We start from the raw sequence: 15,331 nt of genomic DNA, 5'->3' as shown, positions 1-15,331 counted from the left end.
CAGATGCCTTTTAAATGCTATAATTCTACCAGCCTCCACTACTTCCTCTGGCAGCTCACTCCATAGACGCACCACCCTCTGCATGAAAAAGTTGCTCCTCAGGTCTCCTTTATATCTTTCCCCTCTCACCCTACACCTATGGCCTCTTGGTCTGGACTGACCTACCCCAGGGAAAAAGACTTTATCTATTTATCCTATCCATGCCTCTCATGATTTTATAAACCTCTCAGATCACCCCTCAACTTCTGATGCTCCAGGGAAAATAGCCCCAGCCTATTCAACTTCTCCCTATATATCAAATCGTCCAATCCTGGCAACATCTTTTTGCATCTTTTCTGAACCCTTTCAAGTTTCACAACATCCTTCCGATAGGAAGGAGACCAGAATTGTATGCAATATTTCAAAAGTGGCCTAACCAATGTCCTATACAACCACAACATAACCTCCCAACTCCTGTACTCAATGCTCTGACCAATATAAGAAAGCATACTAAATGCCTTCTTCACTAAACTAAACTGAAAATGGGAAAGGCATTGCATTATAGTTAGTATAAATTTTTTAAAAACATTTTCCTTTTCTCCATCACTATTTGATATTGATAAGCAGATTATCATAGGTACTATGTAAACATTATTGATAATTGTTCAGATTTTCTGCATCCATACGATGTCTGAGTGAGATGTTAAACTTTCAGACTCTGAGACTAGATTGCATTGCCCTGCCACTGAAAAATTGTTAAACGTTCCTTTAGCATTTTCTATAAATGTTGGTCACCTATTTAATCATATCTACTTTTTCAGTTAATAAAACTAAGGTACTAAGTGTATCCTTTGTGGGCAATATGATTGTACAAAATGCAGGTGGCTGGAACATCTGCATGTAGTCTCTGGGTAAGACACTTGCATTATCCCTTGAGAAATGGCGTGAATGGATAAAAATGTCTACTTTTGCTGTTCTTTCTGTGGCTTTCTGCTCAAAGTATTCCAGGAGATCAGGAAAACCCTGTATTGTGTTAAATCCCATAATTAGTATACAGTATATCTTTGAGACATGTTCAAGTTATTAGCCTTAACATGCTTCTTAATGGTGTACTGTTTACTAACTGTGAGAATTGCAGCAATTTCGCATGAGGGTAGCAGATTAATTCAGATGGAGTAGCATTCCTATGCCGTCTTGTTTCCCAGCTCTATGTTGTGAAACTTGAAAGAGTTCAGAAAAGATGTATAAGGATGTTGCTGGGATTAAAGGGTTTGAGCTATAGGAAGATGCTGAATAGGCTGGCGCTGTTTTCCCTGGCGTGTCGGAGGCTGAGGGATGACCTTATAGAGGTTTATAAAATCATGAGGGGCAAGGATAAGGTAACTGGACAAGCTGTTTCACCCATGGCCTTCCACAACTGGAGGGCAAGGGTTTCAGGTAAGATGGGAAAGATTTAAAAGGAAGCTGAGGGGCAACTTTTTCATGCAGAGAGTGGTGCGTATATGGAATGAGCTGCCAGAGGAAGTGGTGAAGGCAGGTTCAATTACAACATTTAAAAGGCGTCTGAATGGACGCATGGGAAGGTTTTAGAGATTTATGGGCCAAATACTGGCAAATGGGACTAGATCAGGTCAGTAGTCACATGACACCAGGTTATAGTCCAACAGGTTTATTTGAAATCACAAGCTTTCAAAGTGCTGCTTCTTTGACAGATGAAGTCCAGTTCACCTGATGAAGAAGCAGCGCTCTGAATGCTTATGATTTCAAATAAATCTGTTAGACTATAATCTGGTGTCATGTGACTTCTGGTCTTGTCCACCCCAGTCCAACATCAGCACCTCCACATTGGCGCTAGATCAGGTTGGGATATCTCGCGGCGTGGACGAGTTGGACTGAAGGGTCTGTTTCTGTGCTGTACATTTCTATGATTCATTAAACAAAACAAATGCCTCTTTTATGATGGAATCTGACAATCTTTTTTATTAATATATAAGCTAGCAGCTTCATAATCACTGAACAGCAGCAATGGAGACTTAGAGACTGAGGGAATCCACCCTAATCTTGTGATTTTCCATGCAGTAAAATATTTCCTGTACAATAGCAAATCAGTACAAAACATCACTTTATGCATTCCACAGTTCATCGTCAGTAAAATTAATAATCTTAACTAAAATGTATGCTATCTTATTTTGGATTTAACACCTAAAATCACATTTCAATAGATGAAGACAAGATTTCTTCCAAAATCTGCCTGATTAGTTTTGACTTGCTCTTTTTCTCATTTGGTCTTATGATAGCAAAATGATGACTCACAGTTTAGTGATAAATTTTGCTTTGATTTTACTCCTATAATTTCACTTTCATTTGAATAAGAAAGTACATTATTCACATTCTTTTATTTTTTAACAAAAAATGTGTTTACTTCCAGGTATTCATTCCAAGATGAGGAAGACATGTTTATGGTGGTAGATCTTTTGCTCGGTGGAGATTTACGCTATCATTTACAGCAAAATGTGCATTTCAATGAAGAAGCTGTGAAACTCTATGTCTGTGAATTAGCATTAGCCTTGGACTACCTGCAGAGCTACAATATCATCCACAGGTTAGTAACATTTGAAATAGACAAGGTAAAATCACCATAGTACTAGAGAAGCATACAGTTTCTCTCTGAGGGGGATAACTAGTGGTGAGTTTAACCTGAGGATCATCACACCTCAGGCGAGGGAGCCTACCTGGTGACTATATAATTGAAAGCAGCTTGCCTTGTTGAATTAGTATTCAGTGTTAAATTAGATTGTGCTGAGGGTCAGTTGGTAGCACTCTTGATCTAGTCCCATTTGCCAGTATTTGGCCCATATCCCTCTAAAACTCAGGTTCTTGCCCTCTCGAGGACTTTAGGATTGAAATCTAGGTTGGTAATCCAGTGCAGTGTTGAGGAAGTGCTTCACCGTTGCTGATGTACCTTTTGAATGAGATATTAAACAGAGGTAATGCCCTCTGAGATAAATGTAAAAGATCCTATGACGCTATCTTGAAGGAGATGTATAACCAGTATTCTGACAGTTATTTAGTTCTCCCTCAATCAACTTCCCAACAAAAAGCCAATTTATTTGGATGTTATCACGTTGTTCGTGTAGGAACTTACTTTCTGCTTCCTATGTTTCAATGAAGTTTCATTCACTGTAAAACAATCATAGCCTGAGCTTGTGAAAGACACTGTACAAGTACATCTCTCTCTCTTTTCTTGAAAAGCAACCCAATAATAGTGAATATCCAGCATCTGCACCCTCATCAAAACTGTTTCATGAAATTATAGAGCATGCAGCAATTATGCAAGACTATTTTCTATAATGGAACTAGTTTAATATAAAACATAAAGGTGCAACTTTTTTAATTTATGTTTTTGTTGTTTATTGAAATAAACTGTTGTGGATGGTTTACAATATATTATTTGGGAGCTTAAGTTCTAAAGTAGAGGTAAGTTGATTTTTGGTTTTTAGTTTCCATGACATTGACTTGTTCTTTTTTACGTGTCAGAAACTAATTTTTTTCCATGTGAGATTTAGAACAGTATTTCTGAGAACTCATGTGATTTCTGCTGTGACTAGAGAAATTACCTGATGAAATAATTGCTGAAGTGTTTACTAAGCCAAGATTGTATAACCCAGAGAAAGAGGAACAGAGAAGTGGGTTCAGTTCAGAAGAAAGAAAATCCATACCATCAAATATGCTGTTTAGCATTTCAAAGTTGTCCCATCAAAGAAAACTCAATGAGTGACTGTATCTCAGTGAGATAGAGAGAGAGTCACATCTGGTGAACATGCAGAAAGTTGCCAAAGGAACCCATGAATATCTCGTCAGTTGAGTAAGAAATTAGAGTGCTGAAAGGGCTAAAGGTGATTGGGGAAAAAGGTGTGAATTTTTTTTTGCTATTTACGATCAGGTATTTCCAAATCATTTTGTGTTTATTGATTAGAATGGTGCTGGAAAAGCACAGCAGGTCAGGCAGCATTCGAGGAGCAGGAAAATCCTGATGAAGGCTTTTGCCCGAAATGTCGATTTTCCTGCTCCTGGATGCTGCCTGAACTACTGTGTTTTTCCAGCACCACTCCAATCTAGACTCTGGTTTCCAGCATCTGCAGTCCTTATTTCCGCCTGTGTTTATCGATGTTATATTGTGTAATAAATTTGATTATTTTCCTTTGTTAAAAGTACAACAACAATCTTCTGTGAGTACGTTCAATGACTGATCACCATGCTAACCAAATTCAAAAAATAAAATTCATTGATTATTGAACTAAGTTTCATTCTAGGATCAGACTTGTCCAGTGTTACCATCAGCTGGGATATTAACATTGTGTGAACTAAATTAAATAAATGGATGTCTTTACACTTACGGTGGTAAGTTCTTTGTATTTTCCAATGTGGTAGAAAACAGTGATTGGATGTAGGTTTGCTCACTGAGCTGGAAGGTTCATTTCCAGACATTTTGTTACCCTACTAGGTAACATCTTCAGTGCGCCTCAGGTGAAGCAATGCTGAAAATTCCTGCTTTCTATTTATATGTTTGGTTTGGTGATGTCATTTCCTGTGGTGATGTTATTTCCTGTGGTGATGTTATTTCCTGCGGTGAAATCACTTCCTGTTCCTTTTCTCAGGGGGTGGTAGATGGGGTCTAACTCGAAGAGTTTGTTGATATCAACAAACACTTCAAGTTAGACCCCATCTACCACCCCCTGAGAAAAGGAACAGGAAGTTACTTCACCACAGGAAATAATATCACCACAGGAAATAACATCACCAACCCAAAGAAACCCAAACATATAAATAGAAAGCAGGAATTTTTAGCATTGCTTCACCTGAGGCTCACTGAAGATGTTACCTAGTAGGGTAAGGAAACGTCTGGAAATGAGCCTTCCAGCTCAATGAGCAAACCTACATCCAAAACCTCAACCTGAGCTACACATCTTCTCAAAACTTGCTAAAACAGTGATTGTTAGAGGTTTGAATAATTGTACATGTTTTCTTCCATATGATACAAATGCTAATTCATCATGAACCATATTCTTTATTATACGTCTGCTCTCTCGAAGGGTAGAAATTTGTTCAAGTAGCAACACTTCTAGCAACACTAAACAGGTTATCTTTATTTCCCTGGAGACAGGAAATGCCACAAATTGCTATCTGTTTGATGAATGCTTTTGTTTTCTTTTAAATATTTAATTGCTGGATGTTGTCATCATTATATTTTGTATTTAGGTTATAAAAGCACTGTCAGATATTATCTATGTAAAGATTAAACTTGTTGTGTAAGTACATAATTACAAAACCTCAGGGATCCACACTAATGTGGTTAGATATGTTCAATGCCAACAGCATGTTGCTAAATTCTAAATGATGGATACCATGGTTTTCTATAAGGGCTTTTGGAACACTTCATTGTTGTAAATTGTACTAATTGTAATCCACAAAATTAACACACACAAAAAAAATCAATAATGTAATACTTTGCTGTTAGAAAACTTATTGAACTCTCTAGCTGGTCATTGGCCATAATGAGAAGATGAAATTTACTCAAATTGTTCACTCAGTAATTCAATTGCTGGTGTTTACTGACCACAACTGTTCATACATCTCAGACATTGGGTAAGTGAACGCAATCATCTGCTTTGCAGGGTTTGGAGTTCTGAGAGTCCTAAAATGTTTTTTTTTGACAACTGTTAGCAGTAAATGACTAGAAGAGGAAATCCTAGAATCTGTTATAAGGGATAGATATCTGGAAGACAATGATCTAATTGAGCATAGTCAGTGTTTGATGAATCCAAATCATAGAATCATACAGTGTAGAAGAGGCCCTTCAGCCTATTGAGTATGCACTGACAAAAAAGCTACTACAAATCAGCACAGCAGTCCCACTTTCCAGTACTTAGTCCATAGCATTGAAAGTTATGATATTACAAGAGATCATCCAAATACTCTTTATAGGTTGTGAAATTTCTTGCCTCATCTACTCTCCCAGGCACCCATGCGGTAACGTGAATGCAGTCTGTAGCACCTGCACCTTGGGAAACAGGTGACCATGGGGAATCTCATTGCCTGGGCTACTGGCAACTCCAAATAGTGGGAGAGGAATATGAACAACTGTGATCTAGCATTAGTGACATCCAGGATGTGTTGATGGGTGAAGGATTGGAACCTCTCACTCAGGTCCCCAGCAGCTGCTTGAAATGAGCCACTGGCATTCCAAATCAGGGAAGCTGTAACCATGGCAACCACCTGGCCACAAGTTTTGCTCCAGCAGAAGACAAAGTTTTGATGATGATGGGCAGGATATCCTAAATCACCGGCTGCATTGTCCTTCCAAGAACTGTAGAAAATGGCAGCATTGCTTGCAGATGTGACATCGGGGGCTCATTTGGCGTTGCCTCAATGGGTGGACTTTCACCTGATGCTCCTTGCTGTGGATGTTGTGCAGCAGCCACACAAGATCTTGCTGTCCATGTTATAACTGGTCTCTCCTTCAAATTGTCTTTGCATTTGAAGCAAGGCCTCAGGGACACCAAACACGGAAACGTTTGTGTCAAACATGTAAACAGATCATCTGTGTGTGATGCTTGGAAGAGAAAACCATTTTATGAACAGTGCTGCCATGCCCTCACAATAATCTTGATGAAGCATCATGTTATATCCAGGCACTGTGTGACATGAAGCTTCACAAAGATATCGGTAAAGAGCACTGGGTGAAAAATACATTGCAGAACAAAATTATTCATGTTGCAGTTAATGAATGGATTTCAGGTAGTAGGCTACCCCCATCCCAAACTCCACCAATGAAAAGCTGCCTTGGACATCACAAACATGTCCTCTCATGCTTACAGTTCCGTACTGAATAAAAATTAATTTTACAGAAATAACGTAGTCACCACTCAATAGTGGATTTTGAAATCATTGTTTAAAGTCTAAAAGGAAAATTGTGAAATGTTTTCTTGACATTGAGATTCCAATTTTAAGTTCTCTCTACATTGATGGCCTCCCAGCCAGGCATGGCAAACTCTAGGCCCATTATGGTGGTCCTCCAGCGGTATGTAGCAGGCTGTCGGCCTGGCATGGCCTCAGCATGGACTTCCAGTCTCGAGGTGATTCCACAGCATTCTCCTGGCCTCGTGAATCATGAGGTGAAGCCTGGCATGGTCTGATGTCAAGACCTGGTACAGACTTGAGGTTAGGTGCCAGCGTTAACTGGGTGAGAAGTCTGTTGCTCTGAATTTCTTTTCCATTTTATAAATTTATTTCTAAAATCTGCAATGCTGGACTTTTTATTTCTCTATTTTCTTAAGAAATGTAACTGAAGAAGCAGTATCTAGGGATGTATGTACCTATGATAGCGCCATAAACAGTGACTTGTCCATGATTCACTGTACTCTTTTGAGTATATGTGACAATAAAGCTAGTTTTAATTCTAGTTTCTTAATTTCCTTACCATTACTTATGTCTCTTTAAGTGGAGAAAATTCTACTCTTGAAAATTAAGGTAAGCTTGCCAGACAGTTTGCTTAAACATGCTGGAAGAAACCGAGTAATGGACTATTTTGGACCTAAGTTCAATTTGATGTGAATGAATCAAAGATTAATCAAAGGGGCAGAGGGGCAATGACATGAGGACAGTTGCCATTAAAGCTAAAGGTTTTATAATTTGATGCTCAGAACCCTTATTTACATGACATCATTGTGAAGTGAGACCTGAAGGAAAGAAGGAGGTTCTTGCCAGGTCAAATCCTATCAACCTGCAGTTGACTTAGATTGATTTTCGTGGTGTTGGCTGTGACTGCTTTGTAAATCTCTAAGGCTGAAGCTTCTTGCTGATAAACACTATTGAGTATGCAGTGAGATGGCAATGGGGGTAGGATAGGAAGTGTTTGGGCTCTGTGCCTGTACACGCTCACAAGCGTGTATTGTCCTCACAAAGGACAATAAATTGCTATTCTATTCTATTCTAGAGTTGTGCAGCTCGATCTTTCACTCAGTTACACGGCAAAGAATTTCCAGGTATTAAGATTCTTTAAAGTACATGAATGGCACATGTTTGACCAGGACGGTTTCCAGGCAACACTCCATGAATAAACAAATAGAAAAGCCTTTCAGTTCATCAATGGACAGATTTAGGATCACTGGAAGATAATAGCCATTTTGCCATTTTGTAGCAATCTGAGGAGAGGTGACATTATGCTCCCTACCTAGCGCTGGATCTGGCTTTTCTATAAAGACCCAACATATCATTGAATTTTATCTGACTGAAAACAACAAAACTCTTGAGACTGTATGTCATCTTAGTCATTTTGAGCCACTCCTCGCCAAGCTCATATTCCACTCCCATCCCAAATTCCTTCATCTCCTCACCATCCCCACCAATTCACACTTTTTATTCTTCTCCCATATCCTGTGACCTAACATTTAGATGGGTCAGCCTCAGTGTCAGCCCACCCATTTTATATAACCTATCAAGCTCAGGTCACTGATTTAAAATAGCAGAGTGACTAATTGTGTTCTCAGCCCTCAATCTGCATATGCAAAGAAACATCCTACCAGTTTCCATCCGCTGTGGTTATTTTCTATTCACTCTGTTCTCATTCTCCTCCCTGACACTATGTTGCCTGTGTCCTATGATTCTCTGTTCTGCTCCTCTGCCTGTGTATCTCTTACCCACAGGAAAAGCCAGGAGTTGAATTGGTTAAGGTATTTTAAACACATGCTGGTATGGACACAATGGCCTGTATGACATTATTTGATGCTGTAATTAGTCTGATTCTCTTCTATGCTATATATACCAAGCCTAGACAGCATTAGTATGTCCTTTCTGACAAAATCATACTGTAAATTTCAAAGAATCAGTTACGGTCCTGTGTGCATGCTTAAATTTTCTGTTTCGCTGACTTTGGTGGAAATATATGGTGAGTGGCTCTGTTGTGTCCTTACACCAATCTTTTGCCCCTCTAAGTGCGTCCTTAGTGGATGTGATGGCTGCTGACAGCTCCTTTGAGCAGTAAATGGACCTTCCTGTAATCATTTGGATGCCTGCAACTTTGAATTTCTATCCCTCCCCAGATGGTGAAAGTTTGCACTCCTCCAGCTTCACTGACTCCTTACCATCATGCCCATTCTCTTTTCCAGCTATCTGCCTTGTTCTTCTAGGATTCCACTTCTCTATCACTCTCCAGTTACTATCTTACAGCTCTGTCTCTAACCCTTCTGTGTCACCTCTCCCCTCTGGCTTCATTTCCATTTCCTTTCTCCCTTTCTTACCCCTTCATTCCCTTTACTGTGTCCCTCTATCTTTTCACGACCTCATCCACTTCTGTCATTTCCCTTTTCAATTTGTGTCCAATTCTAAATCTACTTCACCTTATGTCGCACTGCACTTGGTTTCGACTATTATTACTCATTCATGGGATGTTTGTTCCCCATTATTAACTGGCCTTAAACTGAATAGCTTGTTGAGTCACTTCAGGGAGCAGTGTGAGTCCACCATAGAGTATGGGTCTGGAGTTACACTAGACCAGGTGAGAAGGACAGATTACTTTTGCTAAAAAATGTTAGTGAACTAGATGTTAAATGAACAATTTGTAGTCTCATTGATCGTGACCATGAACTAACTTTCAATTCCAAATGGATCCCTTCTATTTGAATTTAACTCCACTTCTATGGTGGGATTTGAAACTGCATTTCTAGAGTGTTTGCTGAAACCTCTGGATTTACTAGTTCAGTAACATAGAATAGAATCATAGAATCCCTACAGCATGGAAACAGGTCATTTGGCCCAACAAGTCCACACCGACCTTCTGAAGATTAACCCAACCAGACCCATTACCCTACCCTATTACTCTACACTTACGCCTGAATAATGTACCTAACTTACACATCCCTGAACACAATAGTCAATTTAGCACAGCCAATTCACTTAACCTGCACATCTCTGGACTGTGGGAGGAAACCTGTGTAATCACAGAGAGAATGTGCAAACCCCACACAGACAGTTGCCCATTAGTAATACACCACAATTTTTCGCACTGTACAGGAGATTGATTCTTATGTACAATACAAGAGCAGACTAACTCATGTTTAGAAACAACCTGTCATCAAATACAACAATATACTCTCATGGCAATGAAATCACGAAGTATCCTCAATAGTTCATTTGCTGAAATTCTGTTTCTTAAAAATATCTATTAAACTCTGGAAGGAAATAAAATTAAACAGCAGTGGACCGTACAGCAATAAAGATAATGCCTTTTATGTTTAGATTCCACACAGCTTCTGTTTTTTGTTTAAAAAATCATTCACATAACACAGAAGCTCACTGGCAAAGTCGATACTTGTTGCCTATTCCTGATTAACCTTGGAACAATGAGAGTGAACTCGCTTCTTGAATACAACTCAATGTTTGCTCAGCTATTTCTGAGAGAAATGAAGATCCAGTCTCATTGCTCAGATTCTGCCGTCATGTTTGGCCAGAGCTTGTAACAGTGGAAGATTTCTTTCTCTGAAGGACAGTAGTGCAACACATGAGTTTTTAAGAACAGTCAATGATAATTGTCATGGTCACCATCACTGATTATTTTAGTTTCATAATTATTTGATTAATTAAACTTAAATTCCATACTTGACATGAGGGGAATTTGAATGTATGTCTTTGTATCATTAGCGAATGTCTTTGCATCCTATTCCAGTTTTACAAATACCATATTACCATTTCCATTGCTCTACATGCTCCTTATTCCTGTCCTTGAAGCTGTTCTATACATTATTTGCTGTCATGAACTTTCAACAATTAATAAAAGAAAACACCTCTATGACTCTATTCATTTCAAAGTACCTTTGTGCCATTTGTTGAAATCTGACCTGTGAGAATTCTGCGCACTGTCATGTTGAAACTATCAGAGGAAAAAATAACATGTGAAAAGTGAAAACATCACAAAAATAAGTGTTTGATTATTGGCTAACGTCTGAGACTTCAAGGAAAATGAATTGAGATCTTTAAACTATCAATGAGTCTAGACTCTTTCCACAGCAACAAACTTTTGAGTTAGTTAATTAAGTAGGAACAGAGAATATGCATAGACATAAGCATTGCTTAAAATTCTGATTGAACTTTTGATAAGAGATAATCAACCTGAAACATTTTTGGCATGGCTTATAAATTTCTTTGTCCATATTTGGATAAATGTATCATTTATTCTGCATCACTTCCAGCAGAAATTCCAGGAATAAAGAACGAAAACAGGGAACCAACCATATTTCTCATTGAGCCTTTTCCACCAATGTCCAGTCATGTTAGCCTAAGAAGCCAGCATTATTCCAACAGGAAATGCTGCCCACTAACACTTCAGATGATTCAACAAAACTTATTTTGAGTTCCAAAGATTGTGATAAGATTGTTTTTATTTTTGTAACGTTACTTACAGTTTTAGTAATTCAATTCAACTCGTGATTATTCAAGACTGCACAATATCTTATAGGAACTGAACCTGATACTTCCTTAATCTGAGATTAGTTACAGCTATCACCAGAATGCTAATGAAGAGAGAGAATTTTGCTTGATTGAATACAAGAATTTAATCAAAATAAAATTAATATCTTACTCAAGTTTCCTTAATGCTTTCAAGTAATTTTGTAAAAACCATCAGATGTGCTTTCTTTATTTGCGATTGTTTTTCATCTCCTTATCTTTTAAAATGAATGTCTACATCTACTTGATAATATAGTCAGCAGGTCATGTGCAGGATTCCACAGCTCTACTGCAAACGCCAACACTGAGGGTTTACAGCAGAGGATTCCAAACATTTTGATCCACAGATCTCTTATACTTGACAAAGATCCCAAAGGCAACCTGCCAGTCCTACTTTCACCTTTGTTTTGATTAGATTACTTACAGTGTGGAAACAGGCCCTTCGGCCGAACAAGTCCACACCAACCCTCCGAAGAGCAACCCACCCAGACCCATTTCCCTACATTTAACCCTTCATCTAACACTACAGGCAATTTAGCATGGCCAATTCACCTAACCTGCACATTTTTGGACTGGAGCAAAACCACGCAGACACGGGGAGAATGTGCAAACTCCACACAGATGGTTGCCTGAGGTGGGAATTGAACCCATGTCTCTGGCGCTGTGAGGCAGCAGTGCTAACCATTGTGCCACCATGCCACCCAACTTGTGCCACTTCCAAAAAAAAAGACTCAACAGACTTGATGCAAACTCATGAAAACTATGTCCAACAGGACAGTGTGATGTGTCCAGTTTGTGAGTGAGGGTGCTTTCTGCTTTTATGTGCTGGTTTGGTTCACCCTTTCAGCTCATGCCACTGGCCAGCAGCAATGCAAAGCGCCAAATGTATAAATCCCTGTGTCAGCACTCAGCCTCAGTGGATCCGTTCATGTGTGACACCTGAGGATGGCACACATGAACGGAAACCCTCACAGCCCCAGGCTAAGGAGGAACAGATGAAGGTTTGGTTGTAAGACGCACAGTGAGCAGGCCACTGACATGTGAATACATCCTAGTCATCATGAACCAAACACTCTGCAATGAGCAAATTGCTCCTCTATCTTCTGGACATCTCAGCAGCACTGAAGACTAAGTGTATAAACACCGTCAATAAATCTGGAGTGGCGGGTCAATGTCTAGATATGTCACCTTTTATGACAGCTCCTGCAACAATGACAGAGACAATGGAGTGCTTTGCATTCCTTTAGACTCATCTGGGGAGGTTGTGAAGGTGTCATTGACTTTAGGGCAATGCAGGGTCTCCTTGAATCTTGCCCAACTCACTCCTTGGAGAGGATACTTCAGTTTAATTGCACAGCATTATCACAAGAAAACTATAGTTATGAATGAAGAGCCTAACTTTATTGGCAGAGAGTGGTTGCTGTTGTCTACAGAAGGACCATCCTGGCTCAATGTTCAGCCACCAATTAACTCAAGTCAGGCAGCCCCAGCTATGATCTCTCCATTTCAGTGGATGCTTTGAGCTTAGATTTTCTACTCAACAAAGGGTCAGAATCCATAATACCAAGCAAAGAAAGAAAATGAAAAGATGGACATTGATTGGCAAGCTGGAACATCAGATTCACATACACAGGGCTGACAGATGAGGTATGACTCTCCTGCTTTGGACATTATAGCCTGAGAGAGATAATTGAGAAAGTTCAGAGACTACATGAGCAATGCTGCTATCAATGAGTGTTATATATCTAGCACTATCTCCCAGAACAAACCATGGGCCTAGATGTCCTAGAGACATCCAATTAGGGCATTGGCACCAATTAGATCTGGTCATCACCAGATGTTTCCCTTCAAAAAAACACTTTTAAAACCTGTAGCTACCAACTCACCAAGTCACTCCCTGATGTATACCAGGATGAGAATACAACTCTTGAAGATTTTTTCATTCAAATCAGAATTGCTGACATCAACAACATACCCATTTAAGAATCAACAATTCCTTGACTCAATTGCACAAATACTATCTGGCATTGCCCCACAGAGTGCTGAGATGTCCAGAAGATATAAACAATTTGGATGAGAATATAGTAAGTATCGTTGGTCAGTTTGTAGATGACACCAAAATCGGTGGTGCAGTAGACAGTGAAAAACGTTATCTATGATTACAAAGGGATCAATTGGGCCAATGGGCTGAGGAATGGCAGATGGAGTTGAATTTAAATAAATGCAAAGTGTTACCTTTTGATAGTATGAACAAGAGCTGGGCTTTCATAACTAACGGTAGGACTCTGGGGAGTGTTGTCAAACTGGGAGACCTAAGGGTTCAGGCACATAGTTCCTTGAAAGTTGCATCACGGGTAGACACGGTCGTAAAGAAGGCATTTAGCATGTTTACCTTCATTGTTTAGACCACTGAGTATATGAGTTGGGACATTATTGTTGAGATTGACCAGGACGGTGGTGAGGACACCTTTGTAGTTCTTTGTATAGGAAGAATATGATTAAATTGGAGAGCATTCAGAAAAGATTTACAAGGATGTTACTGACACTGGAGGGTTTGAGTTATGAAGAGAGGCTGGATAGGCTGGGGTGTTTTTCATTGGCATGTTGAGGGATGACCTTATAGAGGTTTATAAAATCATGAGGAGCAGAGATAAGGTGAATCACAAAGGCCTTTTTCATAGGGTAAGCAAGTTCAAAACTAGAGGGCAAAATTTTAAGGTGAGAGGAGGAAGGTGTTGAAGGGACCTGAGTGGCAACTTTTTCACACAAAGAGTAGTTCATATGTGGAAATGCCAGAGGAAATGCTGCATGCAGTTATAGTTACAACATTTAAAGGACGTTCGGACAGTTACATGAATAGAAAAGGGTTAGAGGAATTTTGGCCAAACATGGGCAAATGGGACCAGTTTAGTTTGGGAAACTTGGTTGATTTGGAGGAGTTGGACCAAAAGGTCTGTTTCCATACTGTGTGACTCTCTGGAATAGACTTGGAGATACCAAATACAACGCTGCACCCTCAACTATGGGATGCAAGAGCAGAAACATGCTGACTGATTTGAGGTTAACTAAGATATAACCTTAGTTAAAAATAACACAACACCAGGTTATAGTCCAACAGGTTTATTTGAAAGCACTTGCTTTCAGAGCACTGCTTCTTCATCAGGTGGTTGTGGAGCATAAGATCTTAAAGAACCACCTGATAAGGGAGCAGCACTCCGAAAACTAGTGTTTCCAAATAAACCTATTAGACTATAACCTTATGTTGTGTGATTTTTAACTTTGTCCACCCCAGTTCAACACCAGCACCTTCAAATTGTAGTATAACCTGTCATTGAAGTCAATAAATTCACTTTTATCAATCACAAGGGCGCTCTGATCCAGAATACTCTGATGCATAAAGAGCTGCTCAAAGTAAAGTCCAGCAGACTGCCAGGTGGAACATATGCCTTGCACAGGGAAAACTGAGGCATATAGTGACGGATCACAGGTCCACCAGCAAAGAAAATACCTCAATTGAAAACAAAGGCAAGGGAGGACAGCATCAACTTCAACAGTTGGAAAGATGGGTGGAACATAACTTCAGGGTTGAGAGAACATTCTCCAAGGAAGCTCTGGCCGCTATAGAACACCTGCCAGTCATGGCAAAGCCAGATATCAAACTCAAAGTGCAGTAAGTTAGCAAATGGGCAAACTCTAGGTGTCAATGCCATATCACCTGAACTCATAAAGTACAAGAAACCAGCGTTTGTACAAATGGCTCTATCTCTGTTGGAGGAAGGGAGTTGTGTCCCACAATGCGTGTGTAACACGAAGATTGGGGCGTTACATAAGGAAACCACAGCAGTGGCAA

At 39.6% G+C, this 15,331-nt stretch overlaps 1 protein-coding gene across 1 annotated transcript in view; it reads left to right on the top strand.

The window, feature by feature from the left end:
* LOC132833359 (serine/threonine-protein kinase 32B-like) overlaps positions 1-15,331 on the top strand; it is a 196,396-nt gene that overhangs the window by 30,596 nt on the left and 150,469 nt on the right. The window contains exon 2 of the mRNA XM_060851571.1: positions 2,408-2,581. Coding sequence (XP_060707554.1) covers positions 2,408-2,581 — 174 coding nt within the window. The remainder of the gene's footprint in view (positions 1-2,407; positions 2,582-15,331) is intronic.

Source organism: Hemiscyllium ocellatum, chromosome 36 (genome assembly GCF_020745735.1).
Source record: "Hemiscyllium ocellatum isolate sHemOce1 chromosome 36, sHemOce1.pat.X.cur, whole genome shotgun sequence".
NCBI classification, from domain to species: domain Eukaryota; kingdom Metazoa; phylum Chordata; class Chondrichthyes; order Orectolobiformes; family Hemiscylliidae; genus Hemiscyllium; species Hemiscyllium ocellatum.
The sequence above is the reverse complement of the archived record's forward strand: the minus strand, read 5'-3'. Positions and strand labels throughout refer to the sequence as shown.